This window comes from Anabrus simplex, chromosome 7 (assembly GCF_040414725.1).
Source record: "Anabrus simplex isolate iqAnaSimp1 chromosome 7, ASM4041472v1, whole genome shotgun sequence".
In the NCBI taxonomy this organism is placed as follows: domain Eukaryota; kingdom Metazoa; phylum Arthropoda; class Insecta; order Orthoptera; family Tettigoniidae; genus Anabrus; species Anabrus simplex.
Window position 1 is genome coordinate 162,278,418 of NC_090271.1, and position 15,333 is coordinate 162,293,750.

Genomic DNA, 15,333 nt, shown 5'->3' on the forward strand with positions numbered 1-15,333 from the left:
CATTATAAGTGGGATATGTCATATGTTAATGAAATTGACACTTGAATCTTTGACTCAAACACCTCGTTGAATCACAATGATTCATGAAATTGACACTTGAAAAGAAGACAATTGAACTGAGTAACTGATCACACGTTGCATGTGATCCGCATTGACACTTGGGAAAATGATGTACAAATTTACTATGTCAAGTTCGCAACGTAAGTCCGCTGATATTGGCATGACAGTCTGAAATATTCTGTTAGGTCACTAACTTGTATTATCACTGTTCCTAACTGACTGGCTTCATCATTTTTATGATTGAAACACAACTCTGAACGTAATATTTACAGTTTGTGCAAGTTTAACACATATTAGCATGTTAGTTATAAATTAAACAAGTTTAATGGCACTCGGACAATGTTCTACACTGCATGTAAATATTTACTGAAATTATGTGCACTCGAACACTGTTCAAAACTGTCTATAAATAATTATTAAAGTTTAATTGCACTTGAACACTGCCTATGAATAATTATTACGAAGTATAAACTAGAAGTTTAAATGTGGCACTGAAAAATTCTATGTTCTCTCGGAAATTCACAAGAAGAAAACACAAGTTCACATATGGCATTAATATTCTATGTTCCCATGTTTGTTATGAAAACACAAGTTCAAATCACACTTGCAAATATTCAATGTTCTCTTGTAACGCCACTGTTTGTAAAGAAAATACAAGTCCTAATATGGCACTTGAAGAGAAATACTATGTTCCACTTCCACTGGAACTGAGCACTAGAGAGTCAGCGTATCATCCCACCGAAATGCAGAGTCCCGACTGGACATAGGTTCAGTCTGCCGGCAGTTGTAGAGCTCCACCCGTCACTCGTATCGCAGAGAGGGTGGACTAATACTGGCTGTCTGTAGCCTAGATCGCCTTGCTTTTATACTTGGAGCCGATGAAGCATCTCGAAACGTGGATATTATCCACCTCTATAACTTCTAAAGTAAATGGTAGGTTTGCTCTAGGTACAAAAATAATTGTATCTTAACTACGAATAGACTTTACAGATGGATCAGAACATCACCATATATGGTCATGCTTGCTGTGTGAAGCCAGCCCGAGGCGGCCATGTCACTGCTGAGTACACAATTAGAAATAGGAAAGGAATGTATTGTTCAGCTGAAGATGACCCTATGTAGGGGGTCAAAAACGGTACTGTAGCATAAGTGCAATAAATAAGTATTGATAGGTGGAAATCCTTTCCTATTTTTAATTGTGTAGTTCGTCAATACGGAGATGATTATAGATTACGATACTGCTGAGTACGTCAGTGGAGTTCGGCGGGCCTGCCTATCCTTCGCCTCACACGAAGTTTAACTCTCGTACCTCGAACTTGCTTTCACGCAGCGGTGTTTCCGGTAGAGTATTGAAACACGAATGAATATGTGCTACTTAACAACAATGTGAAACCTCCTATTCTTTTACATATTGTGCAAACAATAACCAAAATTCAGAAGTGAAATTATACCAGAATCCTGAAGCGAAATTATCATTATATACTAAATGTTAATATACCCTGTGCTAAAACCTCGAAAAACCAAGCAGATGTGGGATGATTACCTGGTGATGATTTTTCTTCATCCTCCTGTAAAATTAGGTTTTTGTCACATAGGAGGTTGTCTACCATCAATGACGACATGGCAACTGCATACACAGCAATATATCAAGCAAACAATAACCCAGGACTTCCTGTAGTTCTAGTCCATCACCCATCATAAAGTCATCAGCAAATTTTGAGCGTCTTCTTGAATGTTTCCTAAATAAACTCTTTCATTTAACAATGGAGAGATGAGCATGAGTGTTTCAGTATGGCTGTCCTTTGTCCAGGAAGGTCATAATTATGCTGGATAAGTTTGCATTTTAGTGGATGGATGGTATTCTAAGGCTTAATAAAAATAATTCAACTCTCCTCTTTAATTCAATCTGCTTTCCCATTTCGTCTAGCAGTGATAAGCATAAACAGCATGATAACAAATGTCAATTTTTGTTACTTACATTAAGTGGCAAGGCAAAGTATGTGTCGAAACAGGCGAGCAGAACGAAGAGTGCTGTGATAAAGTAGTAGATAGCTGCTGTTCGAGGGTTTGGAGCCATAGCCAACGACAGAATACTGATTAGAGATGAGAATGTGCCACTTATGTTCTGTACACAGAGAAACTGTCATCAGTATCAAAAGCTTTAGAAATACCACAAATACAATGAGTTACAAGATACACATTACTCACCGCTCCCAATATAACAGCACCTGTATACTTGAAAGGCAACTTGGCAGCCATTCCAAAAACAGTGTTTTGGTAAATTCCATTTGCCACTGAAACACAAATATAAATCATATAATTCCAAGCTTCAAACATCTCATAAAATTAGTTTCACAGATGTATTAAAAGCCAGGCAGTTTACAACAAACTCTGACATTTTAAAAATTGTACACTTTACATAGAGTATTCATTTTACGTGGCATAGTTATGGACCCTTGTCCTTGTCTTACACTTCAGCAAATATGTAAGTACCATATTTCCTCACCTACAAGACCCTTTTTTTTTCCACATTAATTTCCATCTTCTAAAAAGGGGAAAAACCCTTTTTTTCGCCTTAATTTCCATCTTTTAAAATGGGGAAAGATATATTAGGTGAATATGTGGGCAAAAAAAAAAAAGTGTTAAGAAAACAAGGACATTTAAAATTCACATTAAATTAACTCATTTGTGGGGCAAAACAGTCCACATCTAAACAGTTGCTCATGCATGCCAATGGATGCAGCTTTTAAAGATGTGGCAAGATGTCAGACAACCACTAGTTGCCTCCAATAATATCCGCTGATACATTCTCCTCCACAAAACTTAGTCCATTCCAGTACATAGAACGTACTAACCTGCCTGGACTTGCTTTAAATACCAAAGCTCCGTGCAATTTCAAGTGCTTTGAACTGCAACATTTTGTGTGTTACAATATGAAAATTGTTTTGGTCTCTGTGAAAAAATGGCATATGGCATTTAATGCCGGGAGTGTCCGATGACAAGTTCGACTAGCCAGGTGCAGGTCTTTTGATTTGATGCCCGTAGGCGACCTACGTGTCATGATGAGGATGAAATTATGATGAAGACGACACATACGCCCAGCCCCCATGCTAACGGAATTAACCAATTATGGTTAAAATTGCCAACCCTGCTGAGAAACAAACCCGGGACCCTTGTGACCAACGGCCAGCACGCTAACCATTTAGCCATGGAGCCGGACTGGTCTCTGTGGATCACTTACAATTTCTTTCACCCACATTCTTGCCCTTTGCTTTCTGCACTAAACAGAACAGTTTGCTGTCCGCCTCCGTAGCGTAACGGTTAGTGTTATTAGCTGCCAACCTCAGGGGCCTGGGTTTGATTCCCGGTACCGCCAGAAATTTAAGAATGGCAAGAGGGCTGGTATGTGGTTGAAATGGTACATGCAGCTCACCTCCAATGGGGGTGTGCCTGAAAAGAGCTGCACCACCTCGGGTTGAGGACACGAATTTACTTTAGAACAGTTTGCTTTTATTCTTGGTTTCACCAATACTGAATAGTACACGGTTGCACGTTATAATTATGATTTGCCACCCTTACACACTTTTCTTTCACAAATTTTTTAGCCCAGAAAACAGTTGCCTGACGTCTTACTGGCAGATCTTTGGATCCACGCTGGAAGATATTTGACGTGTTTAGCGAACTCTATTCCATATTTTATGACATCCCGTATGATCTGTGATAATGCTTTGTCCCAGCATCTGCAGTCACATAACCTAACTTCTTACACAATTGTGTTACAAATTATTACATCAGGGAACTATTTTCTATTGATATTTCCTGTGAGTGCAGTGCATAAAAACTATTCCTTGACAATTCTGTTATTTTTCTTTCCCCTAATCTCTGGTTTCCATTAAACAAACACTTTCTGATAGTGAACACAAGGTAAATGGCAGAATCCAGCCGAGGATGCAGGCTTGCTCTGCAAGATATAAGTAATATTTCGACTAATGAGGAATCTGACAATTTATAATGGTTATAGTGATTGTATTGTGCCTGATGAGAGAGAACTTTGTATTTCCTCGAAAGACGAGGGCGAGGAAGTTGAGGAAAACATGCAACCACTTGTCGCAAAGAACAAGTACTACATTTCTCTGTTGTCTCCTGATGAAGAAAGGCAAGGTTCCTTTTGAAATGCGTAGAGTGTGTTTATAATTAATTACACAGCATAAACCCAAAAATTTACTTCATGAATAGTTACATGGGCCGTGAAAGTCTAAATGATAATACTACATATTTGTTACAAAAACATGTACGTAAAAGAAAAATCAAAGTTACATAAGTGGCAAGGCATAACTCTTTATGTTTTCCAGTCAACCATTTTGTTGATGAACCATGTGAAGAGAAACTTGGTATAATAGACCACTCTGTGTACACACCTGCTTTGAAGTGTCACACAGTAAATATATTATTGAAAGAAGAAGATGATGAAATGGCGTATGGCTTTCAGTGCTGGGATGTATCCGAGGATTTCGGCTTGCCAGGTGTAGGTCATTTCATCTTACGCCTGTAGGCAGATGATGTTTGTTGTTTAAAGAGGCCTAACATCTAGGTACGAAATGAGATGAAATGTATGACAATTTCAAAGTCCAAAATCATCCACTGACCAGAATTCAAAACATGATGATGAAGAATGAATGGATGCATATGAATTTAAAACAATGAGTGGATCTGATCTGTAATGCCCCACATTCCCAGAAACTAGTGTTAAACAACAGTATTACTGATGAAGGGACTGCTTCTAAAGCACAATCCTGAATCATGTTTTTGCTAGTGGCTTTATGTCACACCGACACAGATAGGTCTTATGGCGACGATGGGATAGGAAAGGCCTAGGAGCTGGAAGGAAGCGACCGTGGCCTTAATTAAGGTACAGCCCCAGCATTTGCCTGGTGCGAAAATGGGAAAAAACGGAAAACCATCTTCAGAGCTGCCAACAGTGGGATTCAAACCAATATCTCCCGGATGCAAGCTCACAGCCGCGCACTCCTAACCGCACGGCCAACTTGCCCGGTGACTTGCAGTATGTATATAGGATAATATCTTTTGTTTATTTCCACCTATTCAATACATTACAAGAAGTTGGCATTTACTTTAAAACATTATTCAGATGAGACATGTTTCGCCTCTCACTGTGAGGCATCTTTAGTCATTATCAAAAACCTTATTATTTTACCAGGCATCTGGTTAAAGATATTCAAAAATGTGTTTGATGATTATAAGAGAGGTAAAATTTACGTTAGTTATAAACATGTTCATGAAGTAACTAAAAATATAATATATTGATAAAAACATATGTAGTTCTTTGTTGAATAGGACTTGTTTGATTGTACTATAGTAAAAGAAGGTGGCTTGAAGCCGTAGTCATTAATAGATGTCTAATACATAGTGGAAGGCATAAAATATCAGTTCTATGAGAATATACATTACATTCAAATGATACTAGAAACTAGTGGATTCAAAGGTAGTAAATATAAAATGTTCAATGAAATAACTATAGATCTAATAAAATGATAAACACGTATGTAGTTCTTTGTTAATTAGGACGTCGTAAGATTGTACGGCTTAAAGCCGTAGTCATTAATAGATGTCTAATACATAGTGGAAGGCATGAACATGAACATGTTTATAACTAACGTAAATTTTACCTCTCTTATAATCATCAAACACATTTTTGAATATCTTTAACCAGATGCCTGGTAAAATAATAAGGTTTTTGATAATGACTGAAGATGCCTCACAGTGAGAGGCGAAACATGTCTCATCTGAATAATGTTTTAAAGTAAATGCCAACTTCTTGTAATGTATTGAATAGGTGGAAATAAACAAAAGATATTATCCTATATACAGTTTATGAAACTTTCAATACGGACGAAAAATGATTTTCATCACTTGACTTGCAGTATTCCACACATTATGGTACTACTCACAGGTAATGTAATACGCACATGTAATGCAGACTTGTTGTTTCTCACACTGCGGCACCATTTACAGGCAACGCAAACCTATGATGTTCCTCACATAGGTGTACTAATCACAAGAACTCGTACTATCCCGTGGTGTTCCTCACATAGCGGGTACTAATCATAGGCAAGGCAGACCCATGGTGTCGCTCATACAGTGGTACTAATTACAGGTACTGTAAAACCCGCCCTGATTCACACATACTGTCACTACTAATCACAAACCTATTGTGTACCTAGCATAGTGGTACAACGTGCAAGTAAAGGCGGCCCATGGTGTTCCCCGCGTGGTGGTAGTAATTACAAGTAGTCTCAGGGTTCTAATTCGATCATTTCTCGGTTACCCCTATTAGTCGCCTCTTACGACTGGCAGGGGATACTGTGGGTGTATTCTTTGCTTGTGCCCCCACCCACAGGGGGATGTGTGTTAAGTCTGTGAGAACAATTATATTTCGCTCAAGTCTGCCGGCAAGCCGGTTAGGACCCCCCTATCTGCCACCTGGGACACGCCTCGTGGGAGTATCACCTATCCCCCTGCTAAGCCAGAGTAGTAGGTTCGTGGTTTGAAAGAAGAAGTTTGGTAAAAGATACAAACTCGATCACATATAATGAGTAATAATGTTTTTGTCAATTGTACTATTCCTTTCAGTATTATTAGAAAAAATTATTACACCCTTGTTTTCAATTATACTGAAGGTACTAGTACTTACGTACCATAAGTATACATTTTATAATTTTGTTACTAAGAAAAACCCTTAGAATCAAAATTAAATAATTAAGAATTAAAAATATTCAAGAAAACTCTTTCACTCCCAGTGGCCTGAATGTCACCAAAAACTCGCTGGTTGAAAGGTTAATACTCAGCTTTAAAGAGGCCATATTATAACATGATCCTTTACTCATTTTTGCAATGTTGTAACTCGTGGCTTCTCAACTACAGGGGACACACTGAAGCTACTAATAAACAGATGCAGTGATGATGGAAGGAAAAGGAGGAATAACAACTCTTACCTGTGACACAGAAGTAATGGGCACTTGTTCTTGCAGCCAATTTTCATCAAACTTAAGAAAATATCATGCAATTTGAGGCAAGATTTTTTTTTTAAGTTATGAGAATGAAGGAGGTGTAATAGACAATGAGGTCTCATAGGCAAGCAATATAAAAATATAACATAATATATTGTACCAGGGCCTGCATCAAGGGCTAGCTTGAAGAGCATAAGAGTATCGTCCATACGGTTGTGTGCAGTACACTAAATGGAGTCAGGTACAGAGAGAGGACTTTTTTTTTTTTTTTAAAGAGCATAAGAGCGACTCAGTTTAAACAGCTGTTTATTTTCAAATAAAGTTCAAGACAAATATCACCTAATACAGTAATCTTCTTGTGGGTTTCTGCTGCAGCAGGACACAAACTCTTCAGTACTTCTTCACCATGTTACCATTCTTCATCCACCATGGGCATTATGAAGTTCTAGTCACCAACTTCCATTCACCATCGGCACTATGAAGTTCCATACACAATTCTCCACTTACCATGGGCACCATGAAGTTCCAGAAGATCCATTCCAAATGTCCTAGGAGAAAAGCTCCCTCGAAGAAAAGTCAGATATTGAAGATCCACTCATCGTACTTTGAACTTAGTATTTGAATCGAAGGAATAAATACAAATGTTACAAAAAGTACAACACTGTAAGTAATGTGAACAGAAATAGCATCATCAACCACTTGAGAAATACACAGTAACTTACAACGGTTGACAAAGAGGTATGTAGACAAAAAGTCTAACCGAATATCTGAATCCACTGTACACACAGATGGTCATTCACCAGAAAGAAAATCAATTAAAATTGTAACCACTGGGTGAACTGAGTTCATTAACACATTCGCTCCCACATCCGACCAGGGTCGGATTAGGTTTCTGTATCTGATCTTTATCTTTGTTGGATTTGATTTCATGCCAACCTTTTACATTCAAATGTATGTTAAATGACACAGCATATCAGTTTGCCAGAAGACAGCAGGCCAATGAACAATTTACTACACCTTGGGGTATTTTCCCACATTGTGGGATGTGTGATCTAAAGGAACACGTGCCAGTCCCAAGATCTCGAAGTGCGCGGTTGGAATTCAAGTAGCATTGAGTGACAAAATGAACAGTCCTGGTAAGTAAAATGTCGTGCAAGATCATCTTGTGAAGGTATGTACAAATTTTCAGGTATTTAAGGTTTATAGTACAGGAGGGATACTAAGTTAAAACTATGTGTTACACGTTACCTAGCGAGTCATGATGGTATCTAAAAATCACTTGGCTCCATGACTGAACACCCGCAGAGGGAACTGGGAGTGAATATGGTAATCATAGAATACTGCATGTTGACATGAAGATTTAATGTCAGCAATTTCTGTTACCATGAAGAAAGAGCAAATTGTCCATGTGTTTGGGATCTAGGCGAGTGCGCTTCTCGTTTAAAATGAACCCACCACTGCTGAATGCTCTTTCAACCAAAACAGTTGTGGCCGGTAAACTTAATAGTTTTAATGCCAATTTCGACAACTTGAGGCAGTTATGTTTGACTTTTCTTCTTTCTTTTCTTATTGTGCATAGGGCAACAGTAAAGACACTCTATTTGGTCTTATTGGCAGCCAGTTGCTTTACTTCACTCCAGGTTTTCCAAGCTTCCGTGGCTTCTTCAACTGTTCTGCCCCAGGTCTTTCTCAGGCAGTCAGTAGAGCCCTGCAGGGATGCGGATATATGCAGTTATCCGCAAAGTTAGTGTCTGGCGGATACAAACTGTATGGCAGTGCGGATAATTTTTCCGATAATTTCTAAATAATGGCGTTTATTGGGTTTTCACTCAGGTATACTCTTGTGGTTTAGGTGACCCTTAATGCTGGTATGGGGGAACATTGATATATAAAGGGCCTTGAAACCATAAAGCCGTAAATCTGAACTAAGCCTAACTGGCTCCTGCCCACAATTAATGTAAGGAAGGAACATAGGTCAATATGTCGGTAGATGTTGCAAGAGAAAATTCCTCATAAACCTGTGACTGTAGGGGTTCTGGTGCCAGGTGCCAGGCCTATTGTATTATATTAACAGATCTATCCGTTTCAATATCTTGGGAGTAATATAATGTAGTTAAATGTTTACAATATCGCGGATAACAATTTTGCGGATGCGGATAACCATTCGCGGATGCAGGTGAAAGAAGTGTGGATGTGGATATTATTTTGTATATCCGTGCAGTGCTCTGGCAATCGTCTCTGTGCACCTTGTGAATTCCAATCCAGTGCAGAACTCTCTACAACTCTGTACGACTTCCTTATTGTATGGCCAATCCACCACCAATTTCTCTCCTTAATCTGGGCATTTATTGGTTGTTGATTACTTGCTTTCCACAGATTCTCATTCGATATCACATCCAGCAACCTCATATTTACTCGTATAATTTGTTTAAGACGTACAATTGGGTTTTTATCTGCTTTGTGGCCTTCCAAGTTTCAAAGTCATACAAAAGAACTGCCTTCATGTTAGTGCTGATCAGTCGAAGTTTTGTTGTCCTTACGATGTTCTTGTTTTGCCAAACAGGATACAACTACAAAAGGCTCTATTTGTCTTATGGATTCGACTCTTGATATCATCTGCTCCTCCATCTTTCTGAACAATACTACAAGGTACACAAAGGAATCAGTTTGGTCTACTTCTTCATCATTCACTACCAGCTTTACCTCAATTCTGGAGTTAATTCTCATTTCCTTAGTTTTTCAGACATTTCTCTTCAGTCCTAATCCCTCTGCTTCATGATACGATTTCACCAACTTTGTGTCTCCATGTCATAGAATCTCTGTGTGAGTAGACGTACATCACCTGCAAAATCAATCTCCTCAAGCCTATCTTGCATTCCCCAATCTATACTATACATCTCTTCCTACCTGCATTGACTGACTTCATCACTCTATCCAAAACTAACAGCAAGGATGTGGATGACAGTATACAGCAGGCTGTTCCAGCTGAGCTGCTCGCCAGTGAGTAGTGGCGTACTCGCCGCCTTGTGTGAGTAACCCCGCAACATGCAATACAGCTCTGCTTTGGGGAAAGCTGTCTTCAAGGCGCGGTGGATACTGGTGGAGACCTGTGAGGATGAACACTGTTGAATGGGGTTGCATCACTGTGGAGGTGGGATTGTAGGAGATATAAGACAAGTTCAACATACAGAATACAATATCTTTACTGAGTATCAGAAGGTTCATGGTTCACTGCGGACATAAGTGCTTATATATCAGGAGTCGTATTTGCTGACATGATGTGCAGAGCAGTCTTAAATGTTGGATCTCCGGGCAATGATCTGTCTTTGCATTTTATTCGGTTCATGGCCGAGAAATGTTGCTCGCAACAGTATGTAGACCCAAACATACACATGAGCTGTGCTGCAGCCTCGGAAAGGTTTCTTGGTGCAGTGATCAATACCATTGTAACAGATCGAGAATATCGTAATATCAGTCTTTTAGTAGGGTAGAATTCTGTACGTCTATTATTTCAACCCGGTCTAGAAAGCCCATAATAACGGCCGAGAGGATTTGTCTGCAGACATTCAGGCTGAGCAGCGGTTGCTTAGTAGGCCATAGCCCTTCGAGGCTGTTGTGCCATGGGTTTCAGTTTTTTAAAATTATTTTCATCTGAATTGACGGCGGGTTGTCATCAGGGGTAACTGAGAAAGGAGTGCTGAATAATCGCATTTCTTTTACGAAAACATTGAGCTCTTGGAACCTCAATTCAAAAGACTGGAAAAGCCTCATGATCTTCTTTAGGTACTTGTCCAAAGAGGCCTCAAGAGGTATTTTTGAAGAGGCAAGATGAGCGAAAAAGTTAAATCTCTATATCAAATCTGCCGCTCAAATAAAAGGAGATTTTCGGTGAATGCACCGAGTTTATCGTACATATCCACGATTAATAGATCTTTTCCTTGCAATGATGTATTCAGGTGGTTTAGGTTCATTGTTATATCTGCAAGAAAAGCCAATTCTGCTACCCATGTTGCATCAGACAGACATTGCTCTGCATGTCCTTTCTTTTCCAGGAAGAGAGAGACTTCTTTGTGAATGGAAAAAAACACGTCAGGAAATTTTTCCCGACTTGGCCAGCAAATTGTGTTGTGGTAGGATATATCACTGAAAGCCGCTTCTTTTAAAATCCCTTTGACTGACGACGATTAACACCGTAATGCCGGACAATATTTACACACATCTCTACAACTTTCATAACAGATTCCAGTTCCACTGCTGCGGCACAAAGTGCCTCGTGGTGAATAAAACAGTGAATAGTCACTATGTCCTAGGCAACGGGCCTCTCCAAATTTAACACAGTAAAAGAATATGATGTTATGTAGTGATGGGAAACACTACAATATCAATACTGGCAAGAAACACATGGACTTTTGCTATGACCTTCACCCAGTGAGGTATTTTTGAAGAGGCAAGACGAGTGAAAAAAGGAGGAGGGAAAGGAGAGGTGGTAGTGTTTCATGTTGGTACTAACAACATAAAACAAGCAGGTATAAGTACCAACATAGTTGGGTATGTGTGGGATCTGGTAAATGCAGCACGGGTGAAGTTTAAGAAAGCGGAGATTGTTATCAGTCGAATTCTGTGTAGGAGGGATACTGACTGGAGGGTGATTGGGGATTTAAATGAGACCATGGAGTGGATATGTGGGAAACTGAGAGTGAAATTTCTAGATCCTAATAGGTGGATAGGAGATAGGGATCTGCGCTCAGATGGCCTTCACTTAAACCGCAGTGGTACATATAAGTTAGGAAATTTGTTTAGAAGGGTTATAGGGAGGTACATTCAGGGAAACAGAGTGGCCTAGGGAGTGGTGTTAACCCTTTGTTGACACACGGTACTTTTAAGTACCAAGTTATATTATTGCATGTAAAATATATAGTTCACTTGAAAATACGTAGTTGACCGACGGTACGTTTAAGTTCCATGTTTAAGGATCATGGAACACTTATTTCCAGATTGATCAAACTGTTTGCGTATTTCATATTTCATCTGTTTATTATCGATGCGGTGTTCCAGACTGAGTCATTCAAGTGTGACAGTAGTAGTGCTCATTGGATTGTTATAAACAACATATAAGGTTAATTATTGGTCCTAAAATGTGCTTTATGAAAGTGTTTTGTGATTACTGTAGCAATTTGAGTGGATAGATATATACATTTAGTAACATTACCGTAATTGTATCTTGGACTTATAAGTACCGACGGGCAACTAGGCATACTTGCCTATAGTCCAATCATAACCTAATATCTGATTTGTTAGCTAGTGCTATAAGTTTACAACTTATTTTTCAGAGCTTGCGATGTCTGCTCACAGGACAATTTATGTAGATGAGAAAGAGATAAAAGAATTACTGGATATTCCATTGGATAATGATGCCGACACAGACACTGAAAGCGATGGTGAAGAATTTGGACCTGGCGTTAATGCATTTGGTCGAGTATTTCGGTAATTTTGGGGCACACTTGATGTGCGGTTTGTCAGTGCATACATATTGATAATGAACTGTTTGAGAAAATAACATTGTTACAGTTTAGGAGATTGGTAGCTAGCGCAATAATGGAAATGAAGACAATGCTACCATCCAAGAGACTGTCAAACATACCGAAGAGGGCAAGTCCACAACAGCAGCCTATTCACAACAAACGTCGTCGTAAAGCATGTTTTACTGTGGCCAAAGAATTCGTCTTGCAAATCGTGGAGAACATTTGGTCAAGTATTGAAGTGCATGAGGCAGATGCGAAGTGTGCTCCAGTAAACAAATTCAATCAGTTCTCAGTGTCCTTTTTGTGGCATCTTTCTCTACTGCAATGAGAAGAACTCTTTTGCTGAATATCATTGTGTAGATTTATAATTTGGTAATTGTTAATGAGAATGCAAAATAATTGAGTGCTGATTCTGATCAGAAAATATAGCTCTTATGACACTACAAGTCTGATACAGTTTTGAGTTTTACCATCTGGTATTTCTTTTTTATTATTTATTTTTATTATTTTATTATTTGTTATTATTTTATTATACAGCCCACAGTGTAAATACGAATTAATAATACAAATATACTTTGTGTATACCAGATATTGTAAATTTTTAATTTTGTTTGAGGTCACCATTACCTTCAGTTACCTCATTGCTCGACGGTACTTATAAGTACCATCCAAAATTTTTCCAAAATTTGTTGAGGTAAAATTTTTGAAATATCAGCTTACTTATTTTGAGCTCCCTTGATGAGAATTTTACAGGAATTAATATAAAATATTGAATATTTGTAGCTTTGGGCAACAAAGGGTTAAAGGAACAGGGAACTGGATATCAAGTAGGGATGACATAAAACTGTTAGTGCTCAACTGTAGACGTATTGTAAAGAAAGGAATAGAATTAAGTAATTTAGTAGATATACACTTACCAGATATTGTAACAGAAGTTGAATCATGGCTGAGAAATGATATAATGGATGCAGAAATTTTCTCACGGAACTGGAGGGTGTATCGTAGAGATACGATAGGAATGGTAGGAGAGGGAGTATTCATTCTCGTGAAAGAAGAATTTGTAAGCTATGAAAAAGTTGACAAGCACGAAATTCTAGGGGTAAGGCTCATTTCTAAAGATAATACGCAACTTGATGTCTTTGGACTGTACAGACCAGGAAAGGGTAGCACAGATGCTGATTTACAATTATTTTATAAGATAATCAGCTATGTGGGAAACGATAAGGAAAGGAACGTGATTGTAGCGGGTGATCTCAATTTACCAAATGTCAATTGGGAAGGTAAAGCAAACGACAGGAAGCATGACCAACAAATAGCAAATAAGTTAATATGGGAAGGGCACCTGATTCAGAAAGTGATGGAACCAACTAGAGGGAAGAATATTCTGGATGTGGTGCTGGTAAAACCGGATGAGCTCTATAGAGAAACTGAAGTAACATATGGTATTAGTCATTATTCTTTCCGATGAGGCATGCTAAGGACCATGTGCCAATTTCAATTCAGTTCTTCATACTTCGTTGTTTTCTCTTTCGTTCCTTCCGATTTTCTTTCATCCTTTCACTATGCTGTTTCTTTCTGTCCTCGGACCACTTCTCACCAGGTTTCTGGTTCAATCTTCTTTTGAATCCTCCCATACTCACTACTTTCTAAAAATCTCTGTCCATAGTTTCTTCTTCTCTTATATTATTTCTTTCTAAATCTTTCTTTACTTCTTGAATCCAGCTAGCTGTTGCCTTTTTGTCCCAAACGTACTTGGAAATCCTTTTTGTTAATCTGAAATCGCCCATTCTGTAAATCTCCAAAAAATTGCAATCTCCTTTTTTTTTTTTTTTTAATTTATGGTTTCTGTTGTTTTCTATGTTCCTGTATATTTCATCATTACATCTTAATTTCCATACTTCTGTTGTTTTCACAGAGCCTAAGATTTTTCTCATGATTCTTCTTTCTAGTACCTCAAGTTTATCTAGTCTATAATTTAGTACCAGGCATTACCTTGCATATAGACATTCTGGTTTCACCACTGTAGTGTAGTGCCTTATTTTTAAGATATTTAGATAGACACTTTTTGTTATAAAAATTCTTTGTGATACCATATGCTCTTTCCATCTTGTGTACCCTTTCTTCTACTGAAGATTTGTCTAAACCATTTTCCTGAATTATTTCTCCCAGATATTTGAATTTCGTCACTCTTTCCACTGGACCAATATCTGTTGGCAAAATTATTTGGAGCATTCTTGATGTTTGTAATAAATTTTCTTTTTTTCTAAGGAGATTCTCAAACCTGTCTTGTTGGCTATTTATGTTATTGCACTTGTTTGGTTTTCTGACAATATAACAAAATTGTCTGCAAACGCTAGGCAATTTACTTCAATGCCTTTGTTTTTTCTCCTCAATTATTATTATTATTATTATTATTATTATTATTATTATTATTATTATTATTATTATTATGTAATTCCTAATATATTTTCATGTAATAAGATATGAATTTCCATTGCACTGCTATCATTTTTACTCAATTAATGTGAGTAAATGCAATATAACATAACCTCTGTAAATTATGTTACGACAGTAAAAACAATGCAAAAATTATGTTGAAGAAAACCACATTAATATTTTCCCCAAGCGAATTGTGGTTTATTGCGCATCTCTCTTCTTTTTAACAATGTATCCCACTCGTAATCCATGAACCACAACTGCTGTTTGTCTTTTCTCCATGTTAA

At 38.0% G+C, this 15,333-nt stretch overlaps 1 protein-coding gene across 4 annotated transcripts in view; it reads right to left on the reverse strand.

Moving 5' to 3' along the window:
• The window catches only part of Ent2 (Equilibrative nucleoside transporter 2), a 380,023-nt gene that overhangs the window by 174,485 nt on the left and 190,205 nt on the right, over positions 1 to 15,333 (reverse strand). For all 4 annotated transcript variants that reach the window (XM_068228631.1, XM_068228632.1, XM_067151422.2 and 1 more), the window contains 2 exons: positions 2,269 to 2,354; positions 2,039 to 2,185 (listed from right to left, as the gene is read on the reverse strand). In XM_068228631.1, the coding sequence (XP_068084732.1) occupies positions 2,039 to 2,185; positions 2,269 to 2,354 (233 nt within the window). The remainder of the gene's footprint in view (positions 1 to 2,038; positions 2,186 to 2,268; positions 2,355 to 15,333) is intronic.